General features: G+C 34.4%; 1 protein-coding gene across 3 annotated transcripts in view; it reads left to right on the forward strand.

Annotated features, from left to right (window-relative positions):
• Positions 1-17,463, forward strand: part of ADAM18 (ADAM metallopeptidase domain 18) — a 68,529-nt gene that overhangs the window by 24,601 nt on the left and 26,465 nt on the right. For all 3 annotated transcript variants that reach the window (XR_008998723.1, XM_057505225.1, XM_057505224.1), the window contains exons 12-14: positions 7,106-7,242; positions 13,336-13,519; positions 16,610-16,705. Coding sequence is in view for 2 of the 3 variants with exons in the window: in XM_057505225.1 (XP_057361208.1) it covers positions 7,106-7,242; positions 13,336-13,519; positions 16,610-16,705 (417 nt within the window). In the remaining variant the exon portion in view is untranslated. The remainder of the gene's footprint in view (positions 1-7,105; positions 7,243-13,335; positions 13,520-16,609; positions 16,706-17,463) is intronic.

Consider the following 17,463-nt stretch of genomic DNA (forward strand, 5'->3'; position numbering starts at 1 on the left):
CTTGCCTGTGGTTTTGCTTGTTCCAGATTGCTATCTTTGCTACTCCCCCCCCCACCCGATAAACCCATTTTTGCTAGTAAACACGTTGATTATTTTATTTTTAAGGTTAACAGCATCATGTATAGAGAACATTGTACAAGTCATACCTGAAAAGCACAATCTTAATTTTGGCTAAGTCAAATACATGGGTATATAATACATCACAGAGAAAAAAATGGAATATTGTCAGCACTTCAGAACACCCCTATAACTCATGCCTCCTCCCATTTATTAACCATACCAAAGAAAACCTCTGTCCTGACACCTGTCTCCATCGGTTAGTGTGAAATTTTTTTGAGCCTTATGTAAATGAAATAATACAGTGTGTATTCTGTGTCTGCCATTTTTTGTTCAGAATTAATTCTGTGGAAGTTATCCATGTTTACATGTGTAGGGGTAATTCGTTCATTCTTTTACTCTATATTTCTGAATAACGTGTCCATGAAATTTCTTACATAATTCAAATCTAGACATTATCTATTGTCTTCCTATTATCAAAGTGAGAATTTAACATCCTAACAGCTCATCATATCTACATTCTGCCTCTTCCATTCTTCCTCTATAGTTATATAGCTTATTAGAATTGCGTTTTATTTTCTGAGAAGCCAAATAATAACTTGAGATTAAATTGCTTTTATTACATAACTTTCAGTTGTTCCCAAATAAGTAATTGCATCATACTGTTTTTGCCCAAAATCTTGAATAAAATTTAAAATTACCTCTAATTTTCTACATTTCAGACATTCCTCTCTTTAACCCAAGACATTTCTTTTTTTTTTTTCAACAATCTTTGTTAGACTTTTGGCATAGCTGGTGTTCAAGAATCTCTCTCTTGTCTCCTTTGTAATATGTACATTCTTCTTTCATGACTTGCTATATTGGTAGAATACATACTCCTATAATTTACTGAAAAAGTAAATAGGTATTAAATTGTTGGGGAGTTGCATTATTGAAAATGTATTTAATTATTTTAAAAGATTGTTCAGTTAATTTTAGTTTTAAAACAATTATACCTCAGAATTTTAAAGGTCTTCTCCTTTGTCTCTTAGCTTCTGTTTAGAAATCCAGTGTCATTCTTAGTCTCATTCATTGTGCATGTGGCCTGCTTGTTTTCTCTGTGGAAACATTGACTTGGTGTCTTTTATGATCCAATATGCTGGTTATGTTGAAGCCCTTTCAATCTGGATGCTAATTTACTTTTGACTTGAGAAACTTTACTATATTATATATTTGATAATTTTTTCTTTTCTCTTTCATTTTGGATTTTTGTCAGTTATGTATTAGAGCATTTGACTTGTCATGTCATTTGTTTTCTCAAATTTTTTTCTTTATACATCCTGTAATATTTCTTAATATTCATATTTTGGATCAGTCCCTCACCACATCCTCTCAGACCTATTTCCTGCTTATCCCTGTCCTGCTCTGTCTCACAGGGAACTAACTATACATTCCCCAGCTTCATTGCTATTTGGCTATTAAGTATGTTCAGCAAATGTGGATGATTAGAGGGCAGAAATGTCATGGTATCTCTACGTACTGGCCCTATACAAATGGTGGTGTGGGAGTGTATTTTTTATGCTCATTACACTCGCCCTTGACTGTGCTTCTTGTGATCACTGTCCTCTGTAGGCTGGGAGAGACAGTTACATGAGTTGTGTGATACACTATAGGGTTCTCTATATGGATTCTGTCCCTGTTTGGAAATGCCTCAGAGCTACTGCTTCCTGGTCCTGTGAAGCAGCTCTGTGGGCTCACTTCCTGCCGAACAGCACTTATTTGTGGATTCTGTCCATAGCTCCTCATTCATACATCCTGTCCTGGTGTTGGTGGCAACATTCTGCTTTCCAGATCTCAGAGTTGCCTCATCATCTTCTGTTACTTCATCTATATTTTGTTACCTGTCAACCAGTTGCTTTTATTAAACTATTTCTTCTTGGATTCTGTGCTGACTTTAAAGTAATCTGTCTCTCTTTATCTCTCTCATTCTTTCTCTTTTTTTTAACGTCTAGGCCAATATAGCTGAGAATCATGTCCCAAATGAATTAGCCACGTCACAGAATCACAAATCAACTTGGCTCCACACCTGTTATTCTATAATTAGGGCATTAACTGGAAAGGAGTGAGACCTTAGATTTGGGATGGTAACATTAGACAAACTAAGATGCATCTAATAAGTCTAAAACCCCCAAGCCCTGCTAAAAGTTTTGTCCACTGAAGCAGCTGATCCTCCTCTGTATGGTGAGATGGGCCTTCTTGCTTCTCGTATTTAGAAATCCTGCAATGGCCTCATTTCAGTTGGATGCCTTATCATGACATCTATTCACTGTAATCTCTCAATTGGCAAAGTTTTTATGTAAAGGGCCAGATGGTGAATGCTTTAGGCTTCCTGGGCCATATAAACTGTGTCACAGCTACTCAGCTCTGCCATTGTGGTACAAAAGCCAGTGATCGAAGGGTGTAAATTTATGAGCATGACCTTCACCTGTTACAAAATATTATTTTTCTTTTGATTTTTTTCAGCTGTTTAAAAATATAAAAATTTTAAATACATTCTTATTGGCAGACTGTACTGGTCACAGGCTGGGTTTGGTCTATGAACCATAATTTCCCCACCTCTACCCTATTCCCATCAACCCTTATGCTCACAGATTAATAATAAAAGTTTTAAGAGCTTCCCTGGAAGGTGGTAGTTTATAAGCCAAAACAATTTATGAGATTTTGCTAATTTATATTGATACATTCCGGGGAACATGGAAAGAAATAGATACTAAAGGTTCTAGACAAAGAAGTATGGGATGATCTTTGGTTCAAATTCAATTTATAAGCAGAGGTGAAAATACTTGAGATTTTGGATTTAGTGTGTTCTCTCTAACATTTGGAAGTGGCTGTAACAGTTACACTGATTGACTGAAACATGTGATCAGTGGTGGTGTATTTGCAATGAAGTTGGCATAATAAAAAGAAAGGAATTCACAGGCCTATACACAAGGTGCTATGGGAGTGTATTTATGATGCTCATTACACTCGCCCTTGACTGTGCTGCTTGTGGTCACAGTCCTCTGTAGGCGGGGAGGGACAGTTATATGAGTTGTTTGGTACAGTATGGGGTTTTCTGTGTAGATAATTAGGTCATCAGATGGAGATAGTGTTATTTATTCCATTCCAATCTGTCTGCCTCTTATTTCCTTTGACATATTCCACTGGCCAGAATCCTCTTATTGAATAGAAGAGCTGAATCCTAATCCTTGCTGTATTCCCAATCTTGGAGGGAATGTATTTTCATTCTTTCACAGTTTCATATGATACTAGCTGTAGGTTTTTGGTAGAGGCCCTTTACTAGAGTAAGGAAGCTCCGTTTGATACTCACTTTACTGATAGGTTTTTTTATTTGGTTATTTGGTTTACCAGAAATGGATGTTGAATTTGTCAAATGCCTTTTTTTGCATTTATACACTCATATGGTTTTTATTCTTTAGTCTGTTGATATGGTGAGTATATTATTGATGGATTTTTCATTTGTTGAACCAGCTTTGCATTCCTAGAATAAACCTCACTTGGTCTTAACACATTCTTTTTTTTATGTTGGATTAGATTTGGTAAAATTTGTTAAGAAATTTTGCATTTATGTTGATGAGGTGTATTAAACTGAAGCTGTCTTTTTCATAAGGAGTATTTTTTTATTTGATATCAGGGTAGTCATGATTACATAAAATGAGTGCATTTTCTCTATTTTTGTCTTTTTTTTCTTGAGTTTATGTACAGCATAGAGAACAGAAAAATTGACAAAACTAGTTTTTAAAAAAGATAAAATTATCTAAACATACTAAGCATCAAAAAGAGAAGATTTAAATAAATAAAATCAGAATTGAAAGAGGAGGCATTACATTGATTTTGCACCATTGTCAAAAATCACTTGAGTATATTTGGGTCTATTTCTGGAATCTCTTATCTGTTTCATTGATCTATTTGTCTATCTTTCTGATGTTACATTGTTTTGATTATTCTAAATATATGGTAAGACTTAAAATTGGGCAAATTGATTCTATTTCAAAATTGTTTTCACTATTCTAATTACTGAGCCTTTCTATTTAAATTTTAGAATCATTTTTTAAAAAAACATGGCAATGATTTGATAGGCGTTCATTAAACCTATAGATCAATTTGGGGAGAATTGACCTCTTTACTCTGTTGTAATTTTTAAGCCATGAACATGCTATGTTTCTCTATTTCTTTTGGACTTACTTGTTCAGCATCTTCTGATTTTAAGCATATAGTTCCTATACATGTTTTGTTTTCTTTATATTATTATGGGGCTGAATTATATCTTCCCAAAATAATATATTAAAATTCCACCCCTAGTACCTAAGAATGTGACTATATTTGGAGACAGGGCCTTTAAAGAGGTAATGAATGTAAAATGAAGTCATATGGAGGTTACTAATCCAGTGTGACTACTGTTCTTATAAAAGAGATTAGGACACAGACACACTCTGAGAATGGACCACGTGACCACAGACGCCGGTCATCTGTAAGCCAGAGAGAAAGGCCTTAGATGTAACCAGCCCTGTCAACTTGATCTGGGACTTCTAGCCTTCAGAATTATGAGAAAATAAATTACTATTGTTTAAACCACCTACTTTGTGGTACTTTGTTATGGAAGTCCTAGTAAACTGATGGATATGCCTAAATATTTTTACTTTTTTAGAGAAATTATAAATGGTATTGTTTTCAATTTTTGTTTTATTTGTTCTGTGCTAATATAAATATGATGGATTTGTGTTTGTTGAACTTGTATCCAAGTTCAACTTGTGTCAGGTTCCATTTGTGTATCAGCATTTTATCATTTTACTGCTCACTTTCTAAGCTCTCATTTTTAGTTTTCTGAGCTTTTATTTTTAATATCACTTGAGATTTTCATATACTACATAGATAATTATGTCTTCCACAACTAGGGACAGTTTGGTTTTTTTCTTTCTAATCTGTGTGCTTTTATTGACTTACTGTATTGGCTAGTACTTCTAACACTATGGTCAATAGGAGTGGTAAGAGTGGATGTGATAGATACATACATACATATATATAAATAGATAAATAGAAAGATACTTTTTTGACATAAATGGTTTAAAAATGTGTTGTGCAGTATCTGTGTGTCATGAGTTTGGAGATTTTCCTGTCAAACTTATTTGTTCTAACTTAATTCTTTTATACTCAGAGAATGCATATTGTATTCTTTAAGTTCTTTTACAGTTGTTTTGTTTTATTAAATGGGATGTGGTCTCAGTGAATACTCAATGTGTGTATGAAAAAATGTGTATCATGCTGTGGTTAAGTGTTCTATAAATGCCAGTTTATAGACATTGTTTGATGGTGGTGTTCATGTCTTCTAAACAATTTTTTATTTTTTATCTATTTTTTTTTATCACTTATTGTGAGAGTGTTGTTGAAGTCTCCAACTGACTGTATATTTGTATATGTGTTCTTTTCACTGTGTCAGTTTTTGCTTCGTAAGTTTTGCAGTTCTGTTGTTTGGTTCCTGATTTAAGATTATTATGTTTTATTGGTGAAGTAGACCTTTTTATTATGTTATAATGCCCTTTGTCCTCGATAATTTTTTCTTTGACATTAACTTGCAACTGTTATTAGTAAAGCCTCTCTGGTTTTCTTGTGATAAATATTGACATATATTTTTTCTTAACTTACTTTTATCTCATGTGAGTTTATATAAACAGCATATAGTTGGGTCATTTTTTTCCCCTGAATTTTGCTAATCTCTGGCTTTTAATGGGTATGTTTAGACAGTTTGCATTAAATCTAATTGTTGACATGTTTCTATTCCAGTCTGTCATTTTAATATTTGTTTTATGTTTTACACTTTCAGTCCTCTGAGTTGGCATTAAAAGTTCAGCTTCTGTTTCCTACATCTTGCCCTAAAAAATGACAGCCAGCCAGATATCATCTCTCATGTTCTTACTCTGTCTTTAACCTCCATTCAAATTCTGATACTAGGATTTTCCCTTTCTTTTAACCTTAGCTCTTGTAGAACAATAGGAGAGGGTGCCTATTAACTGATATTTCCATGTTGCTCCATAATATTCCATGTTTTCATTCACACACATACACAATCTTTTTTCTCTTTAGGTATGAATTACTTAAATTTTACTCACTATAAATTTCAATTGATGTAGACAAATTAGAGAAGTTCTAGGAATTTTGCTTACAATAGATTAAAGAGATGAGAAAAATTTCTCGATTTATCAAAGTTAATGTGAAACGCCACTTTACACTGCTACTAAACTTTTTTTCATACCTCCTCATTCCAAATTTCCATCATCATTGCTTTGTCTCTGTCTCTGACTCCTGCCGGGTTATGTCTTCACTCATGTACTACCAGCGCTGGCCGGGGTCCCACACAGCCGCCCCATGCGTCACCATGCTGCTGGATCATTCCCCAGACTCTGTAGCTCAGCCGAAATATCAATTCCACAAATAGGTTGTTCTAACCACCTTATATATATCCACCTCAAAATTCTTTACTGGAGCACTTCATTTTCTTCAGAGCACTTTACATGACCTCTCTCTATTTGGGAAGTTGGTTGTCAATTTCCTGTGCATTTTCTTTATTCCTTTCTTTAATATAAGTTCCAGGTGTAGACAACATCCATTTCTTGCATGCGCGCCACTATATTCCTGTCTATTGTAGGGCCTGACACATGTGCATATTGAGTTAAAATGTGTTAATGGGAGGGGCTGATTTAATGGAAAGTTAAATAAATGTGTTTCATATTGATTCCATTGGAAATACTAAATGTGTTTAGGGCTATAGAAGCCAGGCATGCCAAATTTTAAACAAGAGACTGTTGGTAGTTTCATTACTTTTTACATTTTGTGCTTCTTAATCTATTAACTAGTATGGGTATGCATATCAATGACATATCAAAATAAGATGTAAAATAGCTTAACATAGACAATATTAAAATACAAGAATTTTACAGGAATAAAAATGGTTTAATTTATTTCTTGATGTGTTTTCTTCTTATATGATTGTTTTCCCTTTGATTCTTTTTAGTATCCAGATGCAATAACTTTGGAGGGATTTTCAGTTATTATAGCTCAACTACTTGGCCTTAAAATTGGATTAACATATGATGACATCAATAAGTGTTCTTGTCCAAGAGCTACGTGCATAATGAATCATGAAGCATTGTAAGGCTTCTTTTTATTCATAATTAACTTTATGTATATTTATGAGGTTGTTTACAACATGTAATGAATTCATTCCTTATACTCCTTATAGTCCACTCCACATCAAAAATTGGAAAGGTATGTTTTGCACAATGAGATTCACATTAACAAATTTGTTTAAGTGACATAAAACTGCAGAAAGCAGTAAATCCCACTATTAAGAAATATTCACTCAAAAGAATTAGAGGGAAAATTTTAAGATTTATGAAGACTATGAAATATTGTGTAAACATATGATGCTACTGTTTGACTCTTGTAGTAAGTTGTTGCTCAAGGCAAAGATGTCTAACATCAACCTGAATGATATAATATAGTACTGGCAGTTTTAGCTAGTATTTTAAAGGAAAGAAAAAGGAGGAAAGATTTGAAGAGGACAAACATTGTCTTTATTTGCTGGCATTATAACTGACTACTTAAATCAACAGAATCAGTATACAGTTAGAACAATAACAATATCAAAAACTCATTAGGATGATCATTCTAGAAAAACAGCATATGTATACCAGCACTAAGGATATAGGTAAACCTACTATAAAATGGCTGATATTTTCAGAAGAGGCTTATAAATTCAGCACAATCCCCAAAAATATTTAGACTGTTTTTAGGAGCTTGATAAACTATATGGGATGTAATAATGGGGATGATAAATACAAACTTTTAGGGAGTATGAAGTGGAATTTATGATCAAAAGAGAGCTTGTATGGACGGGAAACAGTATATATCATCTTTATAGTCAACTCCACATCAGACTGATAGAAATGAAGAGAAAAGTAGGAAAAGATGATGTTGGATATAAAGAAGACTTAAAAAGCAAAATCATTGAGTAAAGCAGGATAGAACCTAGTGCATAAGTGGAGGGTCTGGCTTTAATTAAAGCTGGGTATATTCAATTATTGTGATAAGGTCTGGGGAGAGTAAATAGATAAAGATGTATGTAATTTAGTTGATGGAGGTGTAAAGATGAGGACAGTCTCTTCTGATAGGGAGCTGAAGGCAAGGAATATAAGAGCTTTGTTAGAAGACATGAAACACTTGGTCTTGGAGACTAGAAAATAGAAATGATTTAGGAAGTGCGATAGGATTGCTGGGCCTTTTGAAGACATCCTTAGAATTTGTTAAGTACAAATTGAGTATAAAATCAAATGCTGTTTTTTTTTATATTGGTCCATTTAATTTCAGCTACTGAAGTGCATATGTAAAGAATGAATAGTTGATCTTTTGCTAAGTTAAAGTCCATGGATTCAGAAAGAGTTAGGGCTGCAGGAGAAGCTGTGTTCCCCTGATATAATTACTTCAGTTTTTTCCTACCCCACAGTGGGAGCTTTGGAAAGAAATTAAAGTATTTTGAGATAGCTGCCTTAGCTCACCTTATTTTATAATTGTCTTTAGGCCTGGATGGTAATCTTCCCCACAGATAGCCAATCAATTAATACTTACTTTGAAATGTCTTATGTCTATTAAAATTCTATATACTTAGTCATTTATATATATAATATATATGTGTTATAGCTATATATTATTTTTCTTATTAAGGTATCATTGATATACACTCTTATGAAGGTTTCACAAGAAAAACAATGTGGTTATTACATTCACCCTTACTGGGTCACCCCCATACCCCACTGCAGTCACTGTCCATCAGTGTAGTAAAATGCCACAGAGTCACTACTTGTCTTCTCTGAGCTACACTGTCTTCCCAGTGACCCCACACACACCATGTGCACCAATCATGATACTGCACAATCCCCTTCTCCCTCCCTCCCCACCTGCCCTCCCTCACCCCTCCCCTTTGGTAATCACTAGTCACTTCTTGGAGTCTGTGAGTCTGCTGCTATTTTGTTCCTTCAGTTTTGCTTCATTGTTATACTCTACAAATGATGTAAATCATTTGGTATTTGTCTTTCTCTGCCTGACTTATTTCACTGAGCATAATACTCTCTAGCTCCATCCATGTTTTTGCAAATGGTAGGATTTGTTTCTTTCTTATGGCTGAATAATATTCCACTGTGTATATATACCTTGTCTTCTTTATCCATTCATCTACTGATGGGCACTTAGGTTGCTTTCATATCTTGGCTATTGCAAATAGTGCTGCAATAAACATAGGGATGCATATATCTTTTTGAATCTCAAAACTTGTTTTCTTTGGGTAAATTGCTAGGAGTGGAATTCCTGGGTCAAATGGTATTTCTATTTATAGTTTTTTGAGGAACTTCCATACTGCTTTCCACAATAGTTGAACTAGCATACATTCCCACCAGCAGTGTAGGAGGGTTCCTCTTTCTCAACATCCTCACCAGCATTTGTTGTTCCTAGTCTTTTCTATGTTGGCCATCCTAACTGATGTGAGGTGATATCTCATTGTGGTTTTAATTTGCATTTCCCTGATAATTAGTGATGTGGAGCATCTTTTCTTGTGCCTGTTGGCCATCTGAATTTCTTCTTTGGAGGATTGTCTGTTCATATCCTCTGCCCATTTTTTTAATAGGGTTATTTGCTTTTTGGGTGTTGAGGTATGTGAGTTATTTATATATTTTGGATGTTAACCCCTTGTCAGATATGTCATTTACAAATATATTCTCCCATACTGTAGGATACCTTTTTGATGCAATTGTTAATGGAATTGTTTTCCTGTTCTGCTGATGGTGTCCTTTACTGTACAGAAGCTTTTTAGCTTGATGTAGTCCCATGTGTGTTCATTTTTGCTTTTATTTCCCTTGCCCAAGGAGATGCATTCAGGAAAAAGTTCTTGATGTTTATATTCAAGAGATTTTTACCTATGTTTTCTTTTAAGAGCTTTATGGTTTCATGATTTACATTCAGGTCTTTGATCCATTTTCAGTTTACTTTTATGTATGTGGTTAGACAATAATCCAGTTTCATTCTCTTGCATATAGCTGTTCAGTTTTGCCAACACCAGCTGTTGAAGAGGCCGTCATTTCCCTATTGAATGTCCATGGCTACTTAACGTATATAAATTGATGATATATGTTTGGGTTTATATCTGGGCTCTCTAGTCTGTTCCATTGATCTGTGGGCCTGTTCTTGTGCCAGTACCAAATTGTCTTTACTACTGTGGCTTTGTAGTAGAGCTTGAAGTTAGGGAGTATAATTCATCCACTTTATTCTTCCTTCTCAGGATTGCTTGGCTATTCGGGGTCTTTTGTGACTCCATATGAATATTAGAACTATTTGTTCAAGTTTGTTGAAGAATGCTGTTGGTATTTTGATAGGGATTGCACTGAATCTGTAGATTGCCTTAGGCAGGATGGCCATTTTGACAATATTAATTCTTCCTATCCATGAACATGAGATGTGTTTCCATTTATAGGAACCTAATTTCTCTCATGAGTGTCTTGTAGTTTTCAGAGTATAGGTCTTTCATTTCCTTGTTTAGGTTTATTCTTAGGTATTTTATTCTTTTTGATGCAATTATGAATGGAATTGTTTTCCTGATTTCTCTTTCTGCTAGTTCATTGTTAGTGTATAGGAATGCAACAGATTTCTGTGTATTATTTTGTATCCTGCAACTTGGCTGAATTTAGATATTAGATCTAGTAGTTTTGGAGTGGATTCTTTAGGGTTTTTTATGTACAATATCATGTCATCTGCAAACAGGGACAGTTTAACTTCTTCTTTGCCTGTCTGAATTCCTTTTATTTCTTTGTGTTGTCTGATTGCTGTGGCTAGGACCTCCAGAACTATGTTGAATTGAAGTGGGGAGAGTGGGCATCCTTGTCTTGTTTTTGATCTTAAAGGAAAAGTTTTCAGCTTTTCACTGTTAAGTATGATGATGGCTATGGATTTGTCATGCATGGCCTTTCTTATTTTGAGGTACTTGCCCTGTATATCCATTTTGTTGAGAGTTTTTATCACGATTGGATGTCGAACTTTGTCGAATTTTTTTTCAGCATCTATGGAGATGACATGTGGTTTTTGTCCTTTTTGTTGATGTGGTGAATGATGTTGATGATTTTAGAATGTTGTACCATCCTTGCATCCCTGGAATAAATCCTACTTGATCATGATGGGTGATCTTTTTGATGTATTTTTAAATTTGGTTTGCTAATATTTTGTTGAGTATATTGCATCTATGTTCATCAGGGATATTCACTTTTAGTCTGTGGTTTTCTTTTTTTGTGGTGTCTTTGCCTGGTTTTGGTATTAGAGTGATGTTGGCCTCATAGAATGAGTTTGGGAATATTCCTTTCTCTTCTACTTTTTAGAAAACTTCAAGGGTAATAGGTATTAGGTCTTCACTAAATGTTTGATAAAATTCATCAGTGAAACCATCTGTTCCAGAGTAGATTTTTGATTACCAATTCAATTTCATTGCTGGTAATTGGTCTATTCAGATTTTCTGTTTCTTCCTGGGTCAGTCTTGGAAGGTTGTATTTTTCTAGAAAGTTCTCCATTTCTTCTAGGTTATCCAGTTTGTTAGCATGTAGTTTTTCATAGTATTCTCTCATAATTCTTTGTATTTCTGTGATGTCTGTAGTGATTTTTCCTTTCTCATTTCTGATTCTGTCTATGTGTGTAGACTCTCTCTTTTTCTTGGTAAGTCTGGCTAGGGGGTTATCTATTTTGTTTATTTCCTCAAAGAACCAGCTCCTGCTTTCATTGATTCTTTCTATTGTTTTATTCTTCTCAATTTTATTTATTTATTTATGCTCTGATCTTTATTATGTCCCTCCTTTTACTGACTTTAGGCCTCGTTTGTTCTTCTTTTTCTAGTTTTGTTAATTGTGAGTTTAGACTGTTCATATGGGATTGTCCTTCTTTCCTGAAGTAGGTCTGTATTGCAATATACTTCCCTCTTAGCACGGCCTTCGCTGCATCCCACAGATTTTGTGGTGTTGAATTGTTGTTGTCATTTGTCTCCATATATTGCTTGATCTCTGTTTTTATTTGGTCATTGATCCATTGGTTATTAGGAGCATGTCGTGAAGCCTCCACGTGTTAGTGAGATTTTTCATTTTCTTTTCATAATTTATTTCTAGTTTCATTCCTTTGTGGTCTGAGAAGCTGGTTGGTACAATAAATCTTTTTGAATTTACTGAGGCTATTTTTGTGGCCTGCTATATGATCTATTCTTGAAAATGTTCCTGTTTCATCCTTCTTGAGAAGAATGTGTATCCTGCTGCTTTTGGGTGGAGTGTTCTGTAGATGTCTGTTATGTCCACCTGTTCTAATATGTTGTTCAGTGCCTCTGTCTCCTTACTTAATTTCTGTCTGGTTGATCTGTCCTTTGGAGTGAGTGGTGTGTTGAAGTCTCCTAGGATGAATGCATTGCATTCTATTTCCCCTTTTAATTCTGTTAGTATTTGTTTCACGTATGTAGGTTCTCTTGTGTTGGGTGCATAGATATTTATAATGGTTATATCCTCTTGTTGGATGGACCCCTTTATCATTAGGTAATGTTCTTTTTTGCTTCTTGTGACCTTCTTTGATTTGAAGTCTATTTTGTCTGATACAAGTAGTACAACCCCTGATTTTTTCTCCCTATTAGTTGCATGAAATATCTTTTTCCATCCCTTCACTTTTAGTCTGTGTATGTGTTTGTGTTTGAAGTGAGTCTCTTATAGGCAGCATTTAGATGGGTCTTGTTTTTTAATCCATTCAGTGACTGTATGTCTTTTGATTGGTGCATTCAGACCATTTACATTTAGGGTGGTTATCGATAGATATGTACTTATTGCCATTGCAGGCTTTAGATTCATGGTTACCAAAGGTTCAAGGGTAATTCCCTTACTATTTAACAGTCTAATTTAACTCACTTAGTATGCTATTACAAACATAAAGTTTCTTTTTTTACCCTCCATTTTCTTCCTCCTCCACTTCTATATATTTATTTTAAAAGAATATTAAATGTTAACATAATGGTAAAGATTAGCAATATAAATGAAAATTTAACCATGGCTGACTTCACCTCTGCTAAAGTACAAGGGTTTCATTTGAGCCATCTCAAAATTCATACTGTCACATGTGGAGCATTATTTAGATGTGGTTTTATTTGCATGATTGATTTACCTGAGGAATGTTATTTTATTTTAGGGGATCCAGTGGTATAAAGATTTTTAGCAACTGTAGCATGCATGACTATAGATATTTTATTTCAAAACTTGAGGGTAAATGTCTTCAGAACTTACCAAAGTTGCAACCATCATATCAAAATCAATCAGTGTGTGGTAATGGGATTCTGGAACCTGACGAAGAATGTGACTGTGGCAGTGAAGCGGTGAGTAATATACCATCTGAAATATGAGCACAATTTCTTGTGTTTTCAGTAAGTTGTTGTCATGGTATATACGGGATGATATGCAGCTATGTCCTCCATATAGAACTTAGATATGAAAATGAGGATGAGATATATCAGTGACTTTCCCACCCCTCTTCAGTAGAGAAGACAAATGAATCATGAAAACTTGGTTTGCACACACTCTTCCCGATTATGCCAGCAGAGAGATTTTTGACTATGTAGGTTTAATGAATGCCTTTTTTTCCACTTCTTTCCTAACTCAGATGCCCTCAGTGTCTGTTTTCTCTTTAGACTTCTCTAGAATTTCATTGTCTTGTGGTTGCAAGAATGTCAAAACATTATAATGTGTGTTTCTTAATCATTTCCAAACATTTTTGCATTTCTGTTTCAAGATGTGTGAAATTTGTTCTATTTGCTCACTTCTAAATATAGATATGCAGTCTACCACAGGTCCATCAACCAAAAGTTCAATGTATACTATTCTCAGCAGATAGGAACAACATTTAGTGTATTAAACATCATTATTGTGTAATATTTAACAATTGTCCTCTATTTAAATAAAAGTTTCTTCATAATTACTCCCCCAGCAGTTACATGAATTTCTTATCCACCTACAGAAACAGCTGGCCACCACTTTTTTACATAAAATTAAACCCCTACAAGTTCTCTTAATCATCCACCATTCCCCAAAGTAAAGAATGTGTGTGTGCATGCCTCTGTATATATGTATATAGGTTTTCCAATTATCTCAGACCTTCCACTGTCATCTTGCAGTTCATCTACCCTTAAATATGGTGCCAATTACCTGCCAAAAAATCCAGTTATTTTTCAAGAAGGATAGAATAAAACAATGTAATCTGGGACAAGGTCTGCGCATTGTGAGATTCCACAGCTCCAGGCAGACCAGCTCACGGCAGATACTGTCAGTGCCCCACCAGTTCCTCCTAGGCACTGACTGTCCCTGCAGAATGCTTTTGCTCTTAAGTATCCGGCCTCCCTGTTGGCTTCTTCTGCCCTCGGTAACATGCTCAGCCACAGGTAGGATGGGCTTATGCTCAGGACTTATGCACCTGTGATCAACGTCCGTGATCATGATGGATGAAGAAAAAAAGCAAAGTCATTCTAATTATGTCTAACAGGGAAACCTTGAAAATCGTCCAAGTCACAAAAATGGCTGAACACTCTCCTGTCCTGGCTAACAGGAGTAATTCCTGCTTCTTTACTGGTTTCAATGTCAGCATTGGAATAGTCTTTTCTTCTTCAAGAGAAGAATCCAGTAATAGATGTACCCCTGTTTTCTGATAACCTCTAAGCTAGCAAAGTCCAGATTCCTTAAACCTTTCCCCAAATCACCTAACATGAGCCCATATCCTATAATTATACCTTCTTATGAGGTATCCACAGTTATCATGGTGTGTATTCTCCTTTTGCTAAAACTAGCAATAAATCCAATTTGTTCAGCTTATAGATGTGTTCTAGATGGTCCTTAGGAAAATGACATTGACACCTATATCTTCATAAATATTCCCCATTTGACACAAATACAGCTCCTTTTATGCACCCTCCCACACACATGCAGATGTGTATATTTATTTGTTCCTGTATTCACAAATATAATAACTAGTAATAAATATTTGAACAATTATTCCACAAAATATAGAGAGATACATTTCAGAAAAAAATTAACCTAAAGTTTTTAAAAAACAAAATACCACAAGAAAGCATTGATAATATTTTATAATTTTGGCATAATGGAAGTCTTGGTAAGGAGACAAAAAACCCAATGTGCATAAAGAGAACATTGCAAATTATCCCAAATGGCAGGCACCATTAAAAAGTCAAACAATAGACTGCAAAGAAATGTTATAAACATATAAAAAGGAGAAAGGATAACTGGATAATATATAAAAGCTGTTCCTATTATTTAGTGGGGAAAAGACAGGGAAAAATAATTTACTTAATTCACAAATAAAATTGTACAAAATTCAAATTCATGCTCAAACTCACTAGTTAGCAGAGTAATAATGACAATGAACAGTGAGGCACCGTCTCCCCATTAGCTTGTTATAAGTTAAGCTGATAGGTTGTAATCAGTATGGATAACCATGGTTGGCAGAGCGTCCTCGTTTACTGCTCATATACATACGTACACTCATGTAACGGTACTGAGCTTTGGAACAGGAACACTGAAATATACCAAGTGATTACCCCTGAAAAATCTGGGCAATATGTGTTTATCCAACACTAAGGCCATTCTACTTATGGCTGAGCATGTACCGAGGTTACATATCCAACATATTTCTTCTTATGAAATAACTACAGCTTTTACTCTAAACTTTCTATATTCTAGGATGGGAGTATTTGTAAATACATATCGATTCACATAAACACATGAAAAAGTAGAAACAAACAAATGGAAAATTAAAGAAGAATCCTGCCTTCATTCTAACTGGCAAGATCTTTGAAACTAGATTTTTGAGTAAATGGAACATGTTTGATTTAAAAAAAGAATATAAAAATATTAAAGAATTACATCACTACAATGTATTTACATGGAAACAATATTTGGTTTGTTGATATTATTTATCACCTAATTTGAATAATAGTTGACTGTCATTTACCTTGTAAAACTTATATGTACTGACATATCTTTTTCTGTTCATTTCCATTATAGTGAAATGATAACTGTCCTAAATGTATTTTTATTATATTGCCTAACTCTAACCCTAGTCACAAAGGAAAACTTTAGTAAACAAATCGCTAAAAAGAAACTGGGGAGAGTTTTCTCTTGGGAATTCATACTTTTCCTCCCAAGATTTTGTTCTTGTTATTAATTACCAAATATTTCAGGTAATAAATTTAATGATGAACTGATATTTTAGATGTTATTTAGTTCTTGTACATGCTTTTGGATAGTATTGAAATAGTGAAATAGTAAAGCTTCATTGAATATAACTAGAATGTATAATTGAAAAGTTGAATACAAGCGAGGATTTAAAAAGTTGATTGATTCAGAAACAGCTGTTAAGTGGTTAAACTAGAATGGTATTTCTTCTTATGAAATTTTAGGAATGTCTATTTAAGGAGTGCTGTGATTACAAAACATGTAAACTGAAAGGCTCAGCAAAATGTGGTTCTGGACCATGCTGTACTTCAAGCTGTGAGGTAGGTTTCTGAAATTTAGAAAAGGGGTTTGAACTGTCGTAATAAAAGGTTATATTAATTGAATTAATGTGGAGTCAGTAAAAAGAATATAGAAATAATGGAAGGGACCAAAAAAGTGAGCACAAACATGACCACAGGTGGATAGGAAAGCAACTATGAAATAAGAAGGCATCTTATATTGGTACTGATCATTCTACTGTGTAGAAACCACAGCTTACCATCTTCTAAATTATCAGATAAAGTGCTGGATAAACATACACATTACTATATCAAGATATATAAACTCTTGGAGAAATTGTGAAGTCAAATAAATGGTGTATGACCAATTGTGGGAAAAAAATTCTAACACAAATAGCAGACAAAATGTGTAGCAGACTAAACATGTCGAATATAGAATATGCAAAGAATTCTCACACACTGATAAGTAAAAGACAAATCACACACACACACAGTAAAAGACAAATCACTCACACACACACACACACACACACACACACACACACACACATAAACATAGGCCAAGGGAGCCCCCAGGATATTTTCAACAATGAAAATAGAATTATTCAATGAATACACTGATTGTCTGCAGTATTAAAATAAACATGAATAAAAATAATAATTCAATATCCTAAAGCAGTCATCCAAATGGCAATTTTAAACACAATATCAGATACTGGCCAAGGAGTGGGGATGGAGATCATGCTCAGACAGTGTTGTGGAATTTTGAATTACTATAATCCCTCTGGTGAACAATATTT

The sequence above is a fragment of the Manis pentadactyla genome, chromosome 7 (assembly GCF_030020395.1).
Source record: "Manis pentadactyla isolate mManPen7 chromosome 7, mManPen7.hap1, whole genome shotgun sequence".
NCBI lineage: Eukaryota > Metazoa > Chordata > Mammalia > Pholidota > Manidae > Manis > Manis pentadactyla.